Here is a 15,841-nt window from a genome sequence, read left to right on the forward strand (position 1 = left end):
TTGGGCCTGTGTGTGTGTGACGAGGTCCTGCAGCTGGGACAGTGATGACAGCTCTGCATGCTTGCCCCTGTATCCCCTCCCCACCTGAGCCCTTGTTTCCCAGGGCCTTCTGGGTTGCACGGAGGAGCAGGGACCCCGGGCTGGCAAGCCCCAAGGTACCCCCACCCCATGGGGGGAAGCTCAGCTCACAGGTAGCCAAGAGCCAAGTGCAAGTAGCCCATCTCCATCCAGCCCTGTAGAGCCTCAGGAGGAGAGGGCAGCCTGGGGAGGCAGCTGGGGGCTTGCTCCCTCCTGTCATGGCACCTCAGCTCCTCTCCATGCTCTGAGCCAGGCTGGCTTGCCCCAGAGCTGGGTGATGCCCCACTGTGGGGAGACTGGCCCCAATGAGCTGGGTTGGCACAAAGGGCACCCACATGAGGGATACTGAGGTGCTGGGGGGATAAGGTGTGGAAAGGCATTCCTATTCCAAACGCTGAGCACCCCTGGGGCCATCTGGGCTGTGATGTCCTTCTGGGGTGTCAGCAAGGGGCAGGACGCACACGCTGACAGCAAGTCCTGCTCTGAGCCGTACAGGGAAAAGCCCCACCACCCGGTCCTCCACTGCTGTTTTCACCAAAGGCAAGCTGCATGGCCTCAAAGGAAGCAGGGGAAAACACCAGCCTCCCACAGCCCCTGCTCAGGGTCACATACCTCGTGTGGTCCCTTTCCAGGGTCCAGAGGTCCAGGCTGCCCTCCACTCCCAGCTGCTCCACGGTTAACTCCGTCCTATCCCCTCCCCAAGACACCTTTCTTTAAGAGCAGACCCCAGCTCTGCCACCGGCAAAGGAGACCTCATCGAGGGCCCGTCCAGGGCAGCAAACCATGACCAACATTAGTCCACCCCAGCGCAAAGTCGGCTGGGACAGACCCAGCCTCACCGGCTGCTTTCCACCACTGCCAGGCTGCTGGTAAGGCAGGGGGACAGCGAGTTGGAACTGCTCCAGCTGCTTGCATGGCAGAGGCACCCGGCAGTGCCCTGGAGTCTGCAGGACACCATGGCCAGACCCTGGGCTCCCCTAGCATGGCTGCACCCACATCCCTGGGGCACAGGCTGGGGTGAAGCTGCCCTGGCTCCCCATCCCAGCCCGGCACTAACACACTCCTCCTCCCACCAACACCAGGAAGCAAGCACCGGATTTTCCTCCACTTGAAAAATCCCTGGGATAACCAAACAGCCCTGCTAACACCATGCCGCTTGCTGTCACTTTGAAGAGCAGCGCTCCCTTACACCTCTCTTAAACGGTGCTGCCCCTGTGTGTTGGTGTTGAACACCCCCTGCAAAGGAAGATGTGAGTTTTTATAAAATCCTTGGGAATAGGGACCACCCCGTTCCCCATGGCAAGACCTGTACCTGGTGGTGCCCCTCCATCCATGGCCCGGGCTGGACAAGCAGCACGCCTTGGGCTTGGCTCCGCATCTCATTCCCCCCAGCCCCGGCCACAGCGAACAGGAGGAGGACGCGACCCCCCAAGTCACTGCCTGGGCCACACGTCCAACAGATCTCGGTTTATTCCCGGAGTGCGCAGTGAGCAGGGCGAGGAAGCAGAGCTGCCGGGCAGGCAGCAGTGGTTATTGCTGCAGGCGCCTCCTCCAGCGAGGACAGGGGTCTGGGGGAAGCTAACTGCCTGCTTCTACAGGGCAAAGGATGGTCACCTGCCGCCAAGCTGGAGCCACCCCAATACCCCAGAAGAAGGTGAGGGGAGCGGAGGAGCACAGAGAAGTGCAAATATGTTGGCACTGGAGCCCATCCACAACTGGGTGAAGGAACCCAATGGAAGAGGGGAGTGTAACAGTGTGGGAGGGTGAGAGAACGGGGAACATCCCTCCCACCCCCCCAACTGTGTGCAGAACAGTCCACAAACCACCACTTCCTCCTGTCTGGAGAAAGGCATCACCTCTTGGGTGCTGCCCCCCCCTCCCCAGCCCTGCTGTAGGCCATAAGGAGGGGCAGCGGATGCCCCAGGAGCTCCCAGGGGTGGGAGGGGAGGCCAAGCCCCTCTGACGGTGGTGGCATTGCTGTGCCTATGAGGAGGAGAGAAGCTTCTGCTGCACTACAGGGTGGCACATGTTCACGTGGTGGGGGAGCCCCCAGACATTCAGTGCTTAAGTTGCACGGCTTGACCCAGCGGTGCGGCAAAGGCAGGGGCACGGAGGTGGCAGAGATGTGTTGAAGGCCACGCAGAAAGAGGCAGTGGGCTCCATGCTTTGGTCGTGCTTAGTGGTGATGAGTGCAGTGCAAGGGCTTCAAGAAGAAGAGTGTGGCCCTTCCTCCTCCCAGAAGGCCACTCCGGCTCCCTGGGAACCCTCTGCCTCTGCCTGGGCAAGGCAGTACCTGCTGATGTTCCCGGGTGTGCGCAGAGACAGGCAACGTGTGCCAGCAGGGATGGGACGGCACTAGAGCAAGCGATACGAGTCCCCCCTCTTTTCCCCCTGCAGCTCCTGCCTCTCATGGCTCTGCAGCCGGCCCCCAGCCTGCTCCTTCACTCCCGCCAAGCTTGGTGCAGGGATGCACAGGTACCCCATGCTGCCCTCCTCTTGTTCTAGGGTGGGGAGAGCGGACGGGGAGAGTGGAAAGAAGCCCAGCCCAGAAGAGGAGAAGGGCATCCCCTGCCTGCCTTGACCCCTGGTCCACCAGAGAGGGTGGTGTGAGGCTCGCTGGGAGGCAGGGCTGGTGGCTCAGCGTGGGATGGAGCAAGGGGGGAAGAGTATCCTGTGTCCACAGATCCAAGGGGAGGCACTTGGAGGGGGCCTGGCCTGCCGAGGTGTCCCAGCCACAGCAGATCTGTCGTGGCTCCTAGCCGCACATCGTCAGCAGCAGCCACTGGGAAGGAGAGGGAGAAGGGGCTGAAGTATGCCCTCATGTGTCAACTTTGACAGCCCTTCAAGAAACATGGAGCCCGCAACAATCCTGTTTTCTCATCTTGATCTTTTATGGGTTCCTTCCCTACCCGAGGGGATGGAGGGCTTTCTACCACCCACCCCAGGGACCTCATTCACCCTAATGCCTTGTCCCCTTGCCTCCCACCCTACTACCCACTGGGCTGAGCACTCACCTCGGTAAGGTTCATGACAGCAGTGCCAGTGCCTTCGGGGTCCATGCCGTGGAAGAACCCTGCAGGGGCACAAGAGCAAGGTGAGCAATGCGTCCCTCTGTCCCTGCCCTCCCTGTCCCAGAGCCACCACTCACTGAACATGGCCTCCAGCTTCACAAGGCAGCAGACAAAGTTGTCAAAGTCCACACCCATGTCAGCGTCTGCATAGCGGGCCACCACCACCTGATGCAGCTTGTTGTTCAGCTTGAAACCTGCAAGGCACAGAGCAGTCAGCACCCCAGGGAGGCAGAAGGGGAGGGTGTAACTATGAAAGTCCATGCCCCCACCCAAAGGGACCATGAACCCACCCAAGGAAGGGCACTGTGTCCAGCCTCAGCAGGAAGAGGGGATGATCTCTCTGGAGCCATATGACTACTTAGCTCACTGATCCACCCCAGGCCTCTGCTTTACCAGGATGGGACCCTAAAGGTCAGAGGAGGACAGAGTCAGGACCACCTTCTGTGGATCCCTAACTCCAAGGCTCCAGCACTTGTCACAGATGGGGTGGAGAGAGCCCAGAGCAGACATGGGCCACATCTCACTACCACAACAGTTTGTCTCCAAGCATGCAATATAGGCTGGTTTCACTCTTTTTCATCTACTTGGGACAGGGGTCCAACAGCAGGAGCCCCCTCCCCAGCCCCCAGCCCAGCCCCATCCTTCTCCAGACCTACCGGCTGACTCTAGAGCCATGCGCATCTCATAGGAGCTCATGGTGCCTGACTTATCCAGGTCGTGCTGGCGGAAGATCGTCTGCAAAAACATCACAGATGATGTGAAGGACTGGCTCTCCTGTGGCCTCCAGCCTGGTTGTCCCCTTGCCCCGCTGCCCCAGGAGGGGTGCTACCCCTGTGCAGTGTGCCATGCCCCCAGCTCCTCCTCACCAGCCAGCTCCGGATCTTGTTCCACAGGATCTGGAACTCCACCAGCCCGAGGCGGGCACTGCCATCTTTCTGGGGAGCAGAGGGTCAAGGAGAAAGCAGCCAGCAAAGGGGGTGGTGTAAAGGCAAAGCCATCAGATCTCAGCCACCCGAGGTGAAAAAAGCCTGCCCACACTTGGCCTGCCCAATTTTACCCCCAACTTCCCCTCTCTGTCCTGCAGCATCAGCAAGATCAGAGCCTGCAACCCAACGCAGAAAGTGCAATGCTTGAACTAGCTGCCGTGCCACTCCCCAGGAGCAGCTGTGCTGCTGCTGTAGGAAACACATCACTGTGGTGTCCTCGGAGCGAAACTGGGCTGGCCTGCGGCAAAAGGGAATGCTGGAGGGCCAGGCTGGAGAAGGGCTCGGAGGTGCTCCTCTACTCTCGCCTGACCCCTCAGCTGCATGTCCTTGTGCAAGCAGGAGCACAGGCTGTGGCTCCTGTTGCTTTACACCTCTCATCCTCAACTGCTGCACAGGATGGTTTGGGGGGAAGGAAGCCAACAGCCCTTGTTCCCTTCCAGGAGTGCCTCGAAAGCTGGGTGGCATCACGGCACGTCAGACTGGGGAGCCTGCAGGGAAGGGAAGCACAGGGCCCTTCCTCATGAAGGGGAAGGTTGAAGGCGTGAGTGGGGCTGGGCTAGGCTTTTGGCAGAGCAGCCAGGGCCCAAACCAAGCAGGGGAACTGATGACCCTTTCCAAAACACCTGCTGCTAAAGCCCAGGTGTATAGGGCAGGTGGCCCTGAAGCCAGAAGGATCCCTTCCTTCCTTCCCTCTCCTGGCTGAACAGCCTTGGCATGGCCAAGAGCCAAGACCCAGCTCCCATGGAGAAGCCTTGCTGCCGGCAGGCTGAGGACCGGGGAAGCTGGCCCCCTGCCTGCGGCACCAAGAGGATACATCCATCAGGTTGACCATGTTGCGGCACGAGTCCAGGCTGAACCCGTCCGTCTTCAGATCTTTGTCTGAGGAGGAAGGAGAGGGTTGAGCACATGCATCAAGACCCAACCTGCTAAGCAGGCCTGGACCATGGGCAGCAAAGGGCGGGAAGGGCAGCACTTACGTCTAGCGATGACTCTGTTCAGAATAGTCCGGAGCTCAAAGACGCTGATTTCCATGTCCTGCAGCAGGAGCAGAGTTAGCAGCCACCCCTTGCCTGCTCTCCACCCCACTTGTGGCCATTCCCTGACTCCTGCCTAAACATCTCTGCCTTAATCACAAAACATCAGGGTGCCACTGCATTTCCTGCATGCCCAGAAGAGTTTGGGACACAGCTGAATGCACCTTCCCCAAATCTGCTCCCATCACACCACCCCTAAGGGCAGCTGGGCTGAGCCATGGCAGGGATGGACTTGTCTGCAGGGTTGGACTGAGCAAGCCTGGGGTAGGCTGGAGCTCTCATGGCCAGGGGGTTGTGCTCCATCCCCTCCCGAGGGCAGAGGCCCCAGAACTCAGCACAGCTGTACCCACCTCCCCTGCCAGCTGCTGGAACATGTTCTTGAAGCCATCCTCTATGTCATCCTCAGTTATTTCCTCCTAGGGTGACACAGGCCAGAAAGAAGAGGTTAGTGGTCAAACCCAGGCTCTGCCCTGCCTCCCAGGCTCAGCAAACCCAAACTGGAAGGGAAGCTCTTCTTTGTTCCTCTCATCTTTGTTACTTTCCACATCCCCATCACCTCAACCCTGCAAGCCCCTCTCCAGCCACAGTGACATCCCAAACCCAGGCAGCCACCTCCTGCCTGCAGCTCCTCCTCCAAAGCCCCAGAGCCTCAGTAGCAATTGAACGAAAGCAGCAGCTCCTACCTCATCTGCCAGATCTGCCGAGATCTCCTCGTCCAGCTCCCTGGGGGAGAAAACAGGAAACCAAAGTGATGAGCCCGGTCCCCAGTCAGCAGGCTGCCTGCAGTGGGAAGATGTCCCACCACTCGCAGACACAGCCAGGCAGGGACTCACGCTGTGTCCGACTGCTTCTCGGTGAAGACCCGCAGGATGAAGTCGGCCTCCTTGTGTGGCTCGAAGGTGGAGGGCACAACAATGTACTCGCCGGGGGGCAACCGGATCTGGTTGCTCACCTCCCGCAGGTTGATGAAGGTCTCGGACCGTGCCCGCGACTGGTTTCGCAGGAAGAAGTCCTTCTTCAAGTGCACATTCTGGCTGCCCTGGGCCTGGGGGAATGAACGTACTTGTGGACCACAGCCCCGCAACAGGGGGGACCCACAGAGAGAGGCGGAACCAAAGCCAGCCCTGTTGGGCAGGACATTCCTGTCCTGTCCATCCAGCAGGAGCCATCCCTCCCGCATCAAGGTGGCCAGCACCCATTAGCCATTGCCATCATGGTGGGAGCTTCCACAACACGCATGTGCACCCATTCCTGCCCACTCTTGCGCTCCCCTCCAAGAGCGGGTAGGCTCTGGCGGCTCAGGACGTACCTCCTCAGGAACCTGCAGGGAGGAGAGAAAAGGAAAAAAAAAAAAAAAATCAGAATCCCAGTACCTGGCCCCATCCCTTACAGGGCAGGAAGCACGGGACAGGGGACATTAATCCATGGATCAGCCAAAACAGGTGGGAAAGGTTTCCTTGAGGACTTGGGTGCCAGGTCCCAGCAGGACTGGCAGGGCTGAGCCGGTCCCCAGGAAGCAGCATCGGGGCGGTCAGGGGTTACCTCATAGACAGCAAAGCCGATGGTGTGCATGTCACCCCCCACCCGCCGCTCCCGTCGCCGGTGCTTCTGCATCAGAGCCACCAGGAAGCTGCAGGCCACCTCATCGTCCCCGGGGTCATCATCCTCTTCCAGCAGCTTGATCTTAAACTGGGGGTTGATCCAGAACGTGGCTGGGAGGAAGCGGACACGTAGATGAGACACCCGGCTCAATCGTGCTGCCAAGAGTGGAGATGCAAGGGTGGGAGATGGTACCTGGGTGATTCCTGCAGCCCCCAGCAGTGCTCCCTCGGCGCCACGTGCCCTCGAACACCTGCGTGTGCCACCTGCTGAGCTCGTCCTTGGTGAGGGCATCGGGGGTCAGGTTGCAGATCTCCAGCCTGGAGAACTCCCTCATGAAGTCCCGGAAAGACATCCTGTGGGAGGCAGGCAGAGGCTGAGGCCAGTGCACAGCTGGGGGGAAGCAGGAGAGCACAAGCAGCTCCAGACCCAGCCAGCATTTTGGGAGAATTAAGTGACAGCAAGATGTTTTGCCCTGAGCAGTTATAGCTCATTTAAAGCCTTCTGCTGGGTTTGGGGAATTAGGGATGTTTAACCTTCCTAGGTATTTATTTTGCATTTAGTTGGACTGTATTTCCTTGAAGGGAAGAAAATTATTAACTAGATCAGCTGAGAAAACACTGGCGGGCTCTCTGGTGCCAGAAACCCAGCTCATAAAGGTAGGTCATGTGTTTCAGGCGAAGTAGGACCACAGGATCTCTCCCCAGCTCCTCTGCTCCTTCCCAGGCTGGCTGCTGAAGAAGTGCAGGACTTTGCTCTGGCACTCACCAGAACTCTCCATCCTCCATCTTCAGCTGCAGCTCTTCCCTGTCATCAGGGTCAATGTTGTCCCACTCGGAAGAGCTGGAGTAGCAGGAGAGAAACAATTAGATGAGGAGACTACTCAAGGTGAATTGAGAGCACTTCAGAGCTGGCCCTCAACTGCCCTCCTCACCGATGCGAAGGCCACTGCATGCTGTGATCTTCCCCTTGGCAGTGCCATGCACTCGACTGCTCTGTGTGTCCCATCTGACCAACTCACCCATCGCTCCAGGCTCCGGTCCACTCCACCTGACCCCAGGGGTTCCTGATGCGGATGAGCTGTTCCTGCTGACCTCGGTAGTTCACCTGCCGGCCAGTGGACACAGGAGATTGAGCCCATGCCACTGGCCAGGCTATTTGATTGCTATTAAAGTCTCACATAACCAACTCACGTCTCTGAAGGCTGTGACAGAATAGGCATGGCCCTTCACCAGCTTCTTGAAGGTCACTGCTTCCATATCAAAGGCACTTGTGATCTGAGGAGAATGTGCAAAGCTCAAGTGAACAACAGTAAATTCATGTAGTCCTATTCCTACCCCTTCCCTCCAGCGTGTGGAGAATTCCCTGTGCTTTACACTGCTCCAGCAAAGAGAGGCAGCAGGTACCAGAACCCTCTGCTCAAACACTGCTGGCTGAGGACAACGTAAAGACATTTTCCCAGCCAGAAGGCCCTGAAGATCCATCAGGGAACCGCCCAAACTTCAGAAAGCAAGAAAAGGATTTCATGAGAGAGAATGGATGGAAAACCCTGCTCCAGGCAATTCTCGTACGCTGACATAAGACAAGGGCCGAGCTACAGGCAGACCCTTGTTCAACAGCCCATGCTTGAGAAGGACATTCCCACTCCATCCAAAGCACCCTGTTCCCAGCAGCTGGGCTGCAGCTCCACTCACTGCCCCGGGACTATCACGCTGGCTCTGGAAAGGGTGCTCTGCTAAGAGGGGAAAGAAGTAACCTCCCGCCCGGTGTCCCAGCCCAGGGGACTGCTGACACGGTCTGTGACTGCAAGGCCTCACTTTGGCCATGGCTGGGGCAGATCCCCTGGCCCATCCCGGCACACCACTTACGTCGATGGAGCAGCCCAGCAGGGACCCCCTCTCCAGCGCCTTGCGGATGATGTGGCCTATGTTGCGTGGCGGCCGCTTGAGGTCATACATCTCTGCCACGCCGCCGGTGAAGTCCTCAAAGCCCTCGGTGGTGCTGCCCCCCGAGAGTGCCTCGTAGCAGCCGTTCAGCCTGAGCACCGGCCGGCAAGAGGAGCACGTGAGGTGACAAGGACATCGCACACTGATGCTCCCCAGGCACCCAACAAAAGCAGGGCCAGGGATAGAAGAGACCCCCTCCCCTCTGCACAGTGAGGTGCCCTCTCCCCCACCCACCCATGTGCCCGCTATGGGGGTACCCACTTGGCATAGGCCTTCTCCAGCAGAGCACTCCAGAACTCAGTGCACTCTGCCGAGTGCACAAACAGGAGCTCTCCGTCCTTGGTGGGCAGCTGGTCGTCCACCACCACGTCCACCCACTCACCGAACTGCCAAATCTGGGAGGTCAGGAGAGAGCGGGGTGAGCTCAGAGCATCACACGACTTCCTCATCACTACCCCAGAGGGATGCCCTCAACCCACCATCCTCCCTCCTGCCCCCATTCCACCAGCCGTGGAGGGCCAGGAGCTCGCAGCCCACCTGGAAGTGGAAGATGCCAGCATAGTCCTCCTGGAAGCTCTGCCCGTGGGGCACCACACGGTGCAGGAGCTCCTCGTTGAGCGTGAGGGAGCCGATGGCAGCCAGCAGCCAGCAGTCACCTGGGGAAGGGGAGGAGGTCAGTGTGAGCACCCACCACCTCCCTTGCTGGGAGGGCAGGCTGTGGATGTGTAGGAGCCCACAGCGTGCTCTCCATGCAAATGTTTGGGGCTCCCCGGCTCAAAAAGCACATGGAGAAACCAGAGATGGTCCAGCAGACAAACGGAGCTCAGGGAGACAGGCTGCCTCGGGGAGAAGAATTAGCTCAAGGCAACAGGGAACGGTCCTCCCTGACCTGGAGCCTGTATCCAGACCACCACATACAGACCACGCAGCACCAACAGCCCCCTCCTGCAGCCGTTTATCTAGACAATCCTGGGACTCATTCGTATGACTGCCCTCCATATCGCAGACAGTGAGTTCTGCAGCGGAATTACACTTTGCATTTAAAAAAAACATTTCATAGAGCGAGAGGTTTAATGCTGCTGCCCTGGCTTCTCAAACTGTGAGCAACATCACCGCACTTTTCCTTCCAAGTGCTCTTAACCACAAGTGCTGCTCCAGGCCAGCACTATGCTTTAAATTCTTGGCCTTGTTTCCCTTCTCTCTTTTGCCTTTGAAGCCCGTCACACCTTCGCCTTGAGGCTGGATAACCTGTACCGGGCTGTGGTTTGACAAAATGGCATTCCAGACTTTTTAACGACCAATTGAACACCACCGCAGCGCTCTGGGCTGTTACCTGCTCCGGTTAACACCTCAAGTTTGCTCTAATTATTGGATACATTAAATGTGGTCAGCCCTGAAACCAGCGTGCTACGAGTGCTAAGGTACACGATACTCCTGATCAAGTGCCCAACTTGATCCAGATCAGGACGACACTCTTGGTGATACCCAGATCTGGTTCTGATGACCACAAAATCCCATTTGCCAGCCCTGCCAGCCTGTCCAGCCCATTAACACTGCTCTCCTTGTCTCAGTGCCTCGGCCCCAGGAGACACCCCTGGAGAAATGACAAATCACCACTTGTACTCTGCCACACTGAGTTGCTTTGCAAGCCCTTTGTCATGACCAGCACATCCTCACCTCAGCTTGTTCTTGTCATCCAGCTGCTACCCCTCACCATTTACCAAAGCAGGGAGCTCTTTGGAGCAGCTCCTGTCAGCATGTGTCAGGTATGGATCCACCCAGCATCTCCCCTGATCTTAGCATGGTCAAGCTGTGCATGCATCAACCCATTTTTGTGGAGCCTTAATCTGGAGCCACCAGGAGGCAGAGGGTGTCCCCCGCCTTCCAGTTTCCACCGCGCTAGATGGGAAGGAAGCCTTTGGTACAGAGGCGGTCGTGCAGAGGCTGGCATGAAAATGAGCTACACGGGCCTGGGGAAAGGTGCTGTGAAACTGGTCCACCCTCAACCTTACACAAAAACATCTTCTCCAACCATGCCAGCCCTCCCCAGCCACTGTTCTCCAGACACAGACAGGTCTGGGGACAGAGCTCCAGCACTCACCCAGAGCCCCCTGGCAGATGTCTGTCCGGGTTGCACCACCAACAATGAACTGAGGGTCATCCACTAATTCCTGCAGGAGAAGGAGAGAATCAGATGCCAGTACTGGGTCTCAGCAGGGCCTGGGCTTTGAGGGGACTGGCACCCACTGCAGCTCTGACTCGGGAGGAAGGTTATACAGTCCCCCAGAGATGCTCCCCACCTGCCCTCTGCCAGGGAAATCTGCTTGACCGCAACCCCAAGGTCATCATGGAGGTTGCAACCATCAAGGTCGTCAAGACAAGATCTTCTGATGTAGCCATGGGAGGACACGGCTAGACAGACTAATGGCATTCCCCTTGCACTCATGGCACCAGGGGATATTTGTACCCTCAACAGCCCCAGTCACCAAGGGTGAGACATCCGTGCCAGAACACCTAGAAGCAATGACATAGTCTGCCCATTTTAAAGCCCATGGTCTGCTGCCCAGAGGAAGCCCAGCCTGCTAGACATGATGCTTTTCTGAGCAGACGCTCACGGGGTATTGCTCTAGGCCCTTGGGAAAGGAGGCTGTGGAGCACTCGAGGGACTTTAATCACCGAGAGGAGCAAGCTGGGGCCAGGTTGCAGCTTGGCAAACCACGTCAGTGCAGACATTGCAGGGCAGGGATGCCAGTCCAGCCCGAGGAGAAGCAAGCACAGCACTTACCGACGGACGCTTCCACTCCACCCCCCGCGTCTTGCTGGAGTGTGGCCCCAGCTCCTTGAATCCAAGGGCAGAAGGGCCGGCTGGGAACTGGGGGTCCCTAAAGAGGGTGCCGCTCTCAATGCACTGCTGTTTGAGGGCCTCATAGTCTTGGTTGAGGTACTTGACGGCGTTGTTGTGTTGGCCAACCCCCTCGGCTCTCAGGCGGTCTCTCTGCAGACGGGCAGCCATCCCACCAAAGGGCATCATGGCTGGGCACCGGCACCGCTACCTTCAGCTCCGTTCCCTGCAAAGAAACGGGTACGGCCAGGCTGAGGCAGAGCCCGGTACCTGTGTACACCCCCCCTGGGGACATCAGACATTTCACACAGTGCCAGGCTCGGAGCCCGGATCCCCAGTTCCCCACCACCCCCACAGCAGGGACCTTCTCTGTCAGCATTGCCCCAGCACGGCGAGCAGAGCTGGCACACAGAGCATCCCCTGGCTGGGCCCAGGCGCCAGGAGGGCCTCCCCACATCCCATCCCCAGCAGAGCCCCCTTCCGACCCACGGCCTCCAGCCCGGCCATCACAGCCCTGCTGTCTTTGAGGGGACACTGAAGGAGCAGAGCAGCTTCGAGGGCCGGCTGGGAGGAGGCAGCCCGCCACGGCTCTCCATCCCATCCCATCCCATCCCATCCCATCCCATCCCATCCCATCCCATCCCATCCCATCCCATCCCAGCTGTGCAGAAAGGCCGAGCCCAGAGGAATTTCAGGCGCTTTCCGCCCCCGGCAGCTTCTCCTTCCGGCGCAGCTTTCCCGGACCTTCCCTCGTCCCGGCGCCAGCTCCCGCCCCGCAGCTTTTCCTTCTCCCTCTCCCTCCGCCCCGGCTGCCTGAGCACTGAGTCAATAGGGCAGGGAAGGGAGGAGCCCGGCCAGGCAGAGACAGCTCTATCTATGGGGCCGGCGAGGGAAGGAAGAGGCGGGACGGCCCTTCCCGGCGCACACGGACACTCACCCGGCCCGGGATGGCTCAAGCCTCGCCGGCGGCCGCAGCGCAGCAGCCGGCTGGGAGGCCCCCGGGAAGAGATGCTGGGTGCAAGCGGGGGAACCCCGGCACCAGGAGACCCCCCCCCGCACCGCACCGATCCCTCGCCATTTGGTCCAACCCCCCCCCAGGCAAGCAGGGTCGCCTGCAGCAGGGACGTGGGGCGGGTGCCACCACCGTGGGCCCACCGGCAGCCGCGGCTTACCCTGCCCCACTCCCCAGCCGTCTCGGCTCCCGCTCAGAGGGGGCTGGTGCTGAGTACTCCGGAGGTTTCTCCGTGTGAGGCAGCGGAGCGGTTCTCGGGAAAACGACCCAGGAGCCAGCGACCCACTGAGAGCAGTGGTTTGGGATGCCAGTGGCTGGCTGCTGCCTCCCCAGCACCCCGTCCCAGGGGAGCTGGGCACAGCCTGGCTCCGGAGAGGCAGCTCTCCTTGCCCCAAAGTCCTGCAATAGCTAGGGGAAGGCAGGCAACAGCGAAAAGGGGGCTGCAAGCTCTTGGCACGTGCACAGGGCACAAACCTGTCTGCTAACCCAAGGGGCTGCTCTAACCAGAAGCTTTTCAGGAGGAAAATCCGCTCCTCCCCATCACCCTTCCTGCACCGGGGATGCGCTAAATCCACTGCCCTTCTCCAACACAGTGCAAGTTCTTCATTCCTCTATGATGGCCCCAAATCCGTGGAGCTTAGCCCTTCTCCACCACCCCCTCCCTCTGACTCCCGCTTTGCAGCCAGCACCTTGGCAGCCTCTCCCAGCAGCGAGACACTCGCTGCCTGCAGAGCCAGCGGGATGGCTCCTCCGGTCTGAGACGCTGCCCAGAGCCTTTGGGGGCTGCAGGAGCAGGAATCCCAAATGCAGCCGGCCGCACAGCCTCCAGCTCCCACCTCCCCAGCACTCACACCACAGCCTGCCCAAGAGCTGGGGAGCTCCCCTTGCCCGCAGCCCCTGCCAGGCTCCCTGCACCCTCTCCCACCCTGCCTACCGGCACTGGACATGGCTGCGGACACGGGAGCTGTGTGCTGCAGAGACATGAGCACCGTGTGAGTTATTCTTAGCTCTGTGGCTCAAAATACTCGGGAAGGTTGTGCTTGGTGGCAGACAGAGGTCACGCAGGCGCAGAGCAAGGAAAAGCATTTCAGACCCCAGGTCGTGACAGGAACCAAGCAGGGCCTTAAGCAATGGGGTTGGCTGCTGACACCCTCCCCCAGGCTGATGTTGGTGGACACTGCAGGTCCTCCCTGGGAGAGGAAAGGGCGTGCAGAGACAAGCCAAGCCCCCAGGGCAGTTTTTCACACCAGCCAACGTCCAACCACAATATGATGCTTTCCAATATCAGAGACACCTCTGATCCCTCCAAGGTGGGAGCAGAAAGATATGCTGGTCCCTGCAGGGTCCCCGATACCTCTTGCACCTTAGCACATACTTAAAAACCACTGGAGTGCATCATTGCTGAAGTCCTGCCAAAAATCCCTGCAGACCTCTAGTTCGCCAGCTGCTCTTGGAGATGGAAGGAGGGGGGAGCTCCCTTCCTCAAAACCAGCCAGGCCGAGCCCAGACATCGCATCCTGCCGCATACTCAGCTCGGAGCACGGAGCCACAGCGGCCCATAGGGTCCCACACTGCGCAAAGCAGCTCTCAGGCCATTCCCAACCCTCCGGCTGCCAAAAAACATCCTCGTTTCCCCCACCCTTCCCTTTTATGTTCCCCGCCCCATCCCCCTCGACGAAGATGCGTCTCGGGGGTCGGCATCGCATCCCGGGTACCCAGTTTACTCGCCGCCCTGATTCGGGAAGCCCCCGGGTCTCTGCGGCTGCGTTATCTAATGCAAAAATCCCCACGGATAATAAGGGGATGCGGGGAAATAGGCAAGCCTGGAGAACCTCAGAGCCTGGGGGAAGCAGCCGGGGGGGGGACCCCGCCGACGGGCGGGCAGGGCTCCTCCGCCGCGGGGGCGTTCGCCCCCGCGGCGGAGGAGCCCTGCCCGCCCGTCGGCGGGGTCCCCCCCGCTGTGTTTCCCCCTGTGCTGGGGGGTCGGAGAAGGGTGAGGATGGGGAAGATGGGGGGGGGGATGGACTTACGGAAGCTGCCGCCGCCACCGCCCTGTTCGCTTCAGCCCAGCCCAGCCCGGCTCGGCTCGGCTCGGCTCGGTACGGCCCCGCGGAAGGTGGGGTTTCGGCGGGCAGGATGTACGAGAGAAGCCGGGAGGGGGAATTAAAGGCGCAGCGACCGCTCACAGCTCCCGGGAAAGGTTTTAACAAGAGATGCCGGTGCGATGCCGGCTGATCCTGTCACCCCTTCCCAGCTCCCGGGGATGGGGGGTTGGGGGTGGGCAGCGCCGGGCTGGGCGCGCTCCTTTCAACTTTGCTCCGAGCAAAGGGATCGGTGCACAGGGATGGGTGGAAGGAGAAGAGGAAGCAACTTTCCCCTGGGAAAGGGGATTGGGGGTGACATGGCACTGCCCCACGCTGCTGGCACACCAGCTCCACTGGGTGAAGCTCTGCGCTGCGCCCCGTTCCCAGGGCTCGTTGTGCTGGTGGCAGGGCTGAGCACGGTGGTCCCAACGGGTGTCACCCACCGTGGGCTCCCTTCTTTCCTCGTGCCTGGGGAAGCTGTGCCTCACTCCTGCAAGCCCAGGCAGTCATGGCCAGCAACCCTGCAAGCCCCGGCAGCCACGGCCGGCACCCACCCCACCAGCTGCCCCTCGCTGCTGGGTGCCAGCAGGGCCCATCCCAAGCAGGTCCCACTGCCCTGGGGCTTCCCGCAGCAGGGCTGCCCATGCGTGCCCTCCGTGACTCATGGTCCGGATATGCTGGGTGGTGCTGTTGCCGACAGGCATGGCCACAGTGGGGCTCGGCAGGGCAATGCACAGCCCACTGTGGTGCAACGTGGCTTTGTCTGGCATGGCATGGCCCAGCATGGACTAGCATTGCTTGGCCTGGTGGGCCTTAGCCCAGCATGGCCACCATGGCTTGGCCTGGCATGACCACCTCAGCTGAGCCCAGTTCAGCATGGCTTGGCCCAACCCTACCTGCCCCAGCCCTGGGAAGAAGCTCTACCCTGCCATTCTTCTGCTGCCAGGGCTGAACATGGTGGTCCCAAATGGTGTCACCAACTGTGGGGCTCCTTCTTCTCCCCTCTTAACTAGTTGCAACTGGGGAGGCTGTGCCCATAGCACCTCACTGGCATCCAGCTGCTCCCCCAGGCTTCACAGAGCACCGGCTTTCTAACCCACCCCACCTTGCCCCAGTGGGGCAAATGCTTGCTAAGCAGGGAGCAGGTTGCAAATGGGGTCAGGATCTGTGTCCCTCGCCTGAGGGAAGG

At 59.9% G+C, this 15,841-nt stretch overlaps 1 protein-coding gene across 2 annotated transcripts; it reads right to left on the bottom strand.

The window, feature by feature from the left end:
* Positions 1-1,530: 1,530 nt before the first annotated feature.
* On the bottom strand, positions 1,531-14,698 carry CAPN11 (calpain 11). 2 transcript variants are annotated; one of them, XM_074579774.1, is made up of 22 exons: positions 14,599-14,698; positions 11,500-11,782; positions 10,816-10,885; positions 9,252-9,370; positions 8,976-9,109; positions 8,637-8,805; positions 7,962-8,045; positions 7,790-7,875; positions 7,537-7,611; positions 6,964-7,124; positions 6,712-6,881; positions 6,479-6,490; positions 6,003-6,214; positions 5,853-5,892; positions 5,520-5,585; positions 5,113-5,170; positions 4,950-5,014; positions 4,016-4,084; positions 3,806-3,884; positions 3,227-3,343; positions 3,093-3,151; positions 1,531-2,860 (listed from the first exon to the last, which is right to left on the bottom strand). In XM_074579774.1, the coding sequence occupies exons 2-22, from the start codon at positions 11,743-11,745 to the stop codon at positions 2,834-2,836; spliced, it is 2,118 nt and encodes a 705-aa protein (XP_074435875.1). In that variant the 5' UTR covers positions 11,746-11,782; positions 14,599-14,698; the 3' UTR covers positions 1,531-2,833. The 2 variants fall into 2 exon arrangements, with proteins under 2 accessions (XP_074435875.1, XP_074435876.1); XM_074579775.1 differs by lacking the exon at positions 14,599-14,698 and adding an exon at positions 13,503-13,591.
* Positions 14,699-15,841: the final 1,143 nt, after the last annotated feature.

The sequence above is a fragment of the Larus michahellis genome, chromosome 3, assembly GCF_964199755.1.
Source record: "Larus michahellis chromosome 3, bLarMic1.1, whole genome shotgun sequence".
NCBI classification, from domain to species: domain Eukaryota; kingdom Metazoa; phylum Chordata; class Aves; order Charadriiformes; family Laridae; genus Larus; species Larus michahellis.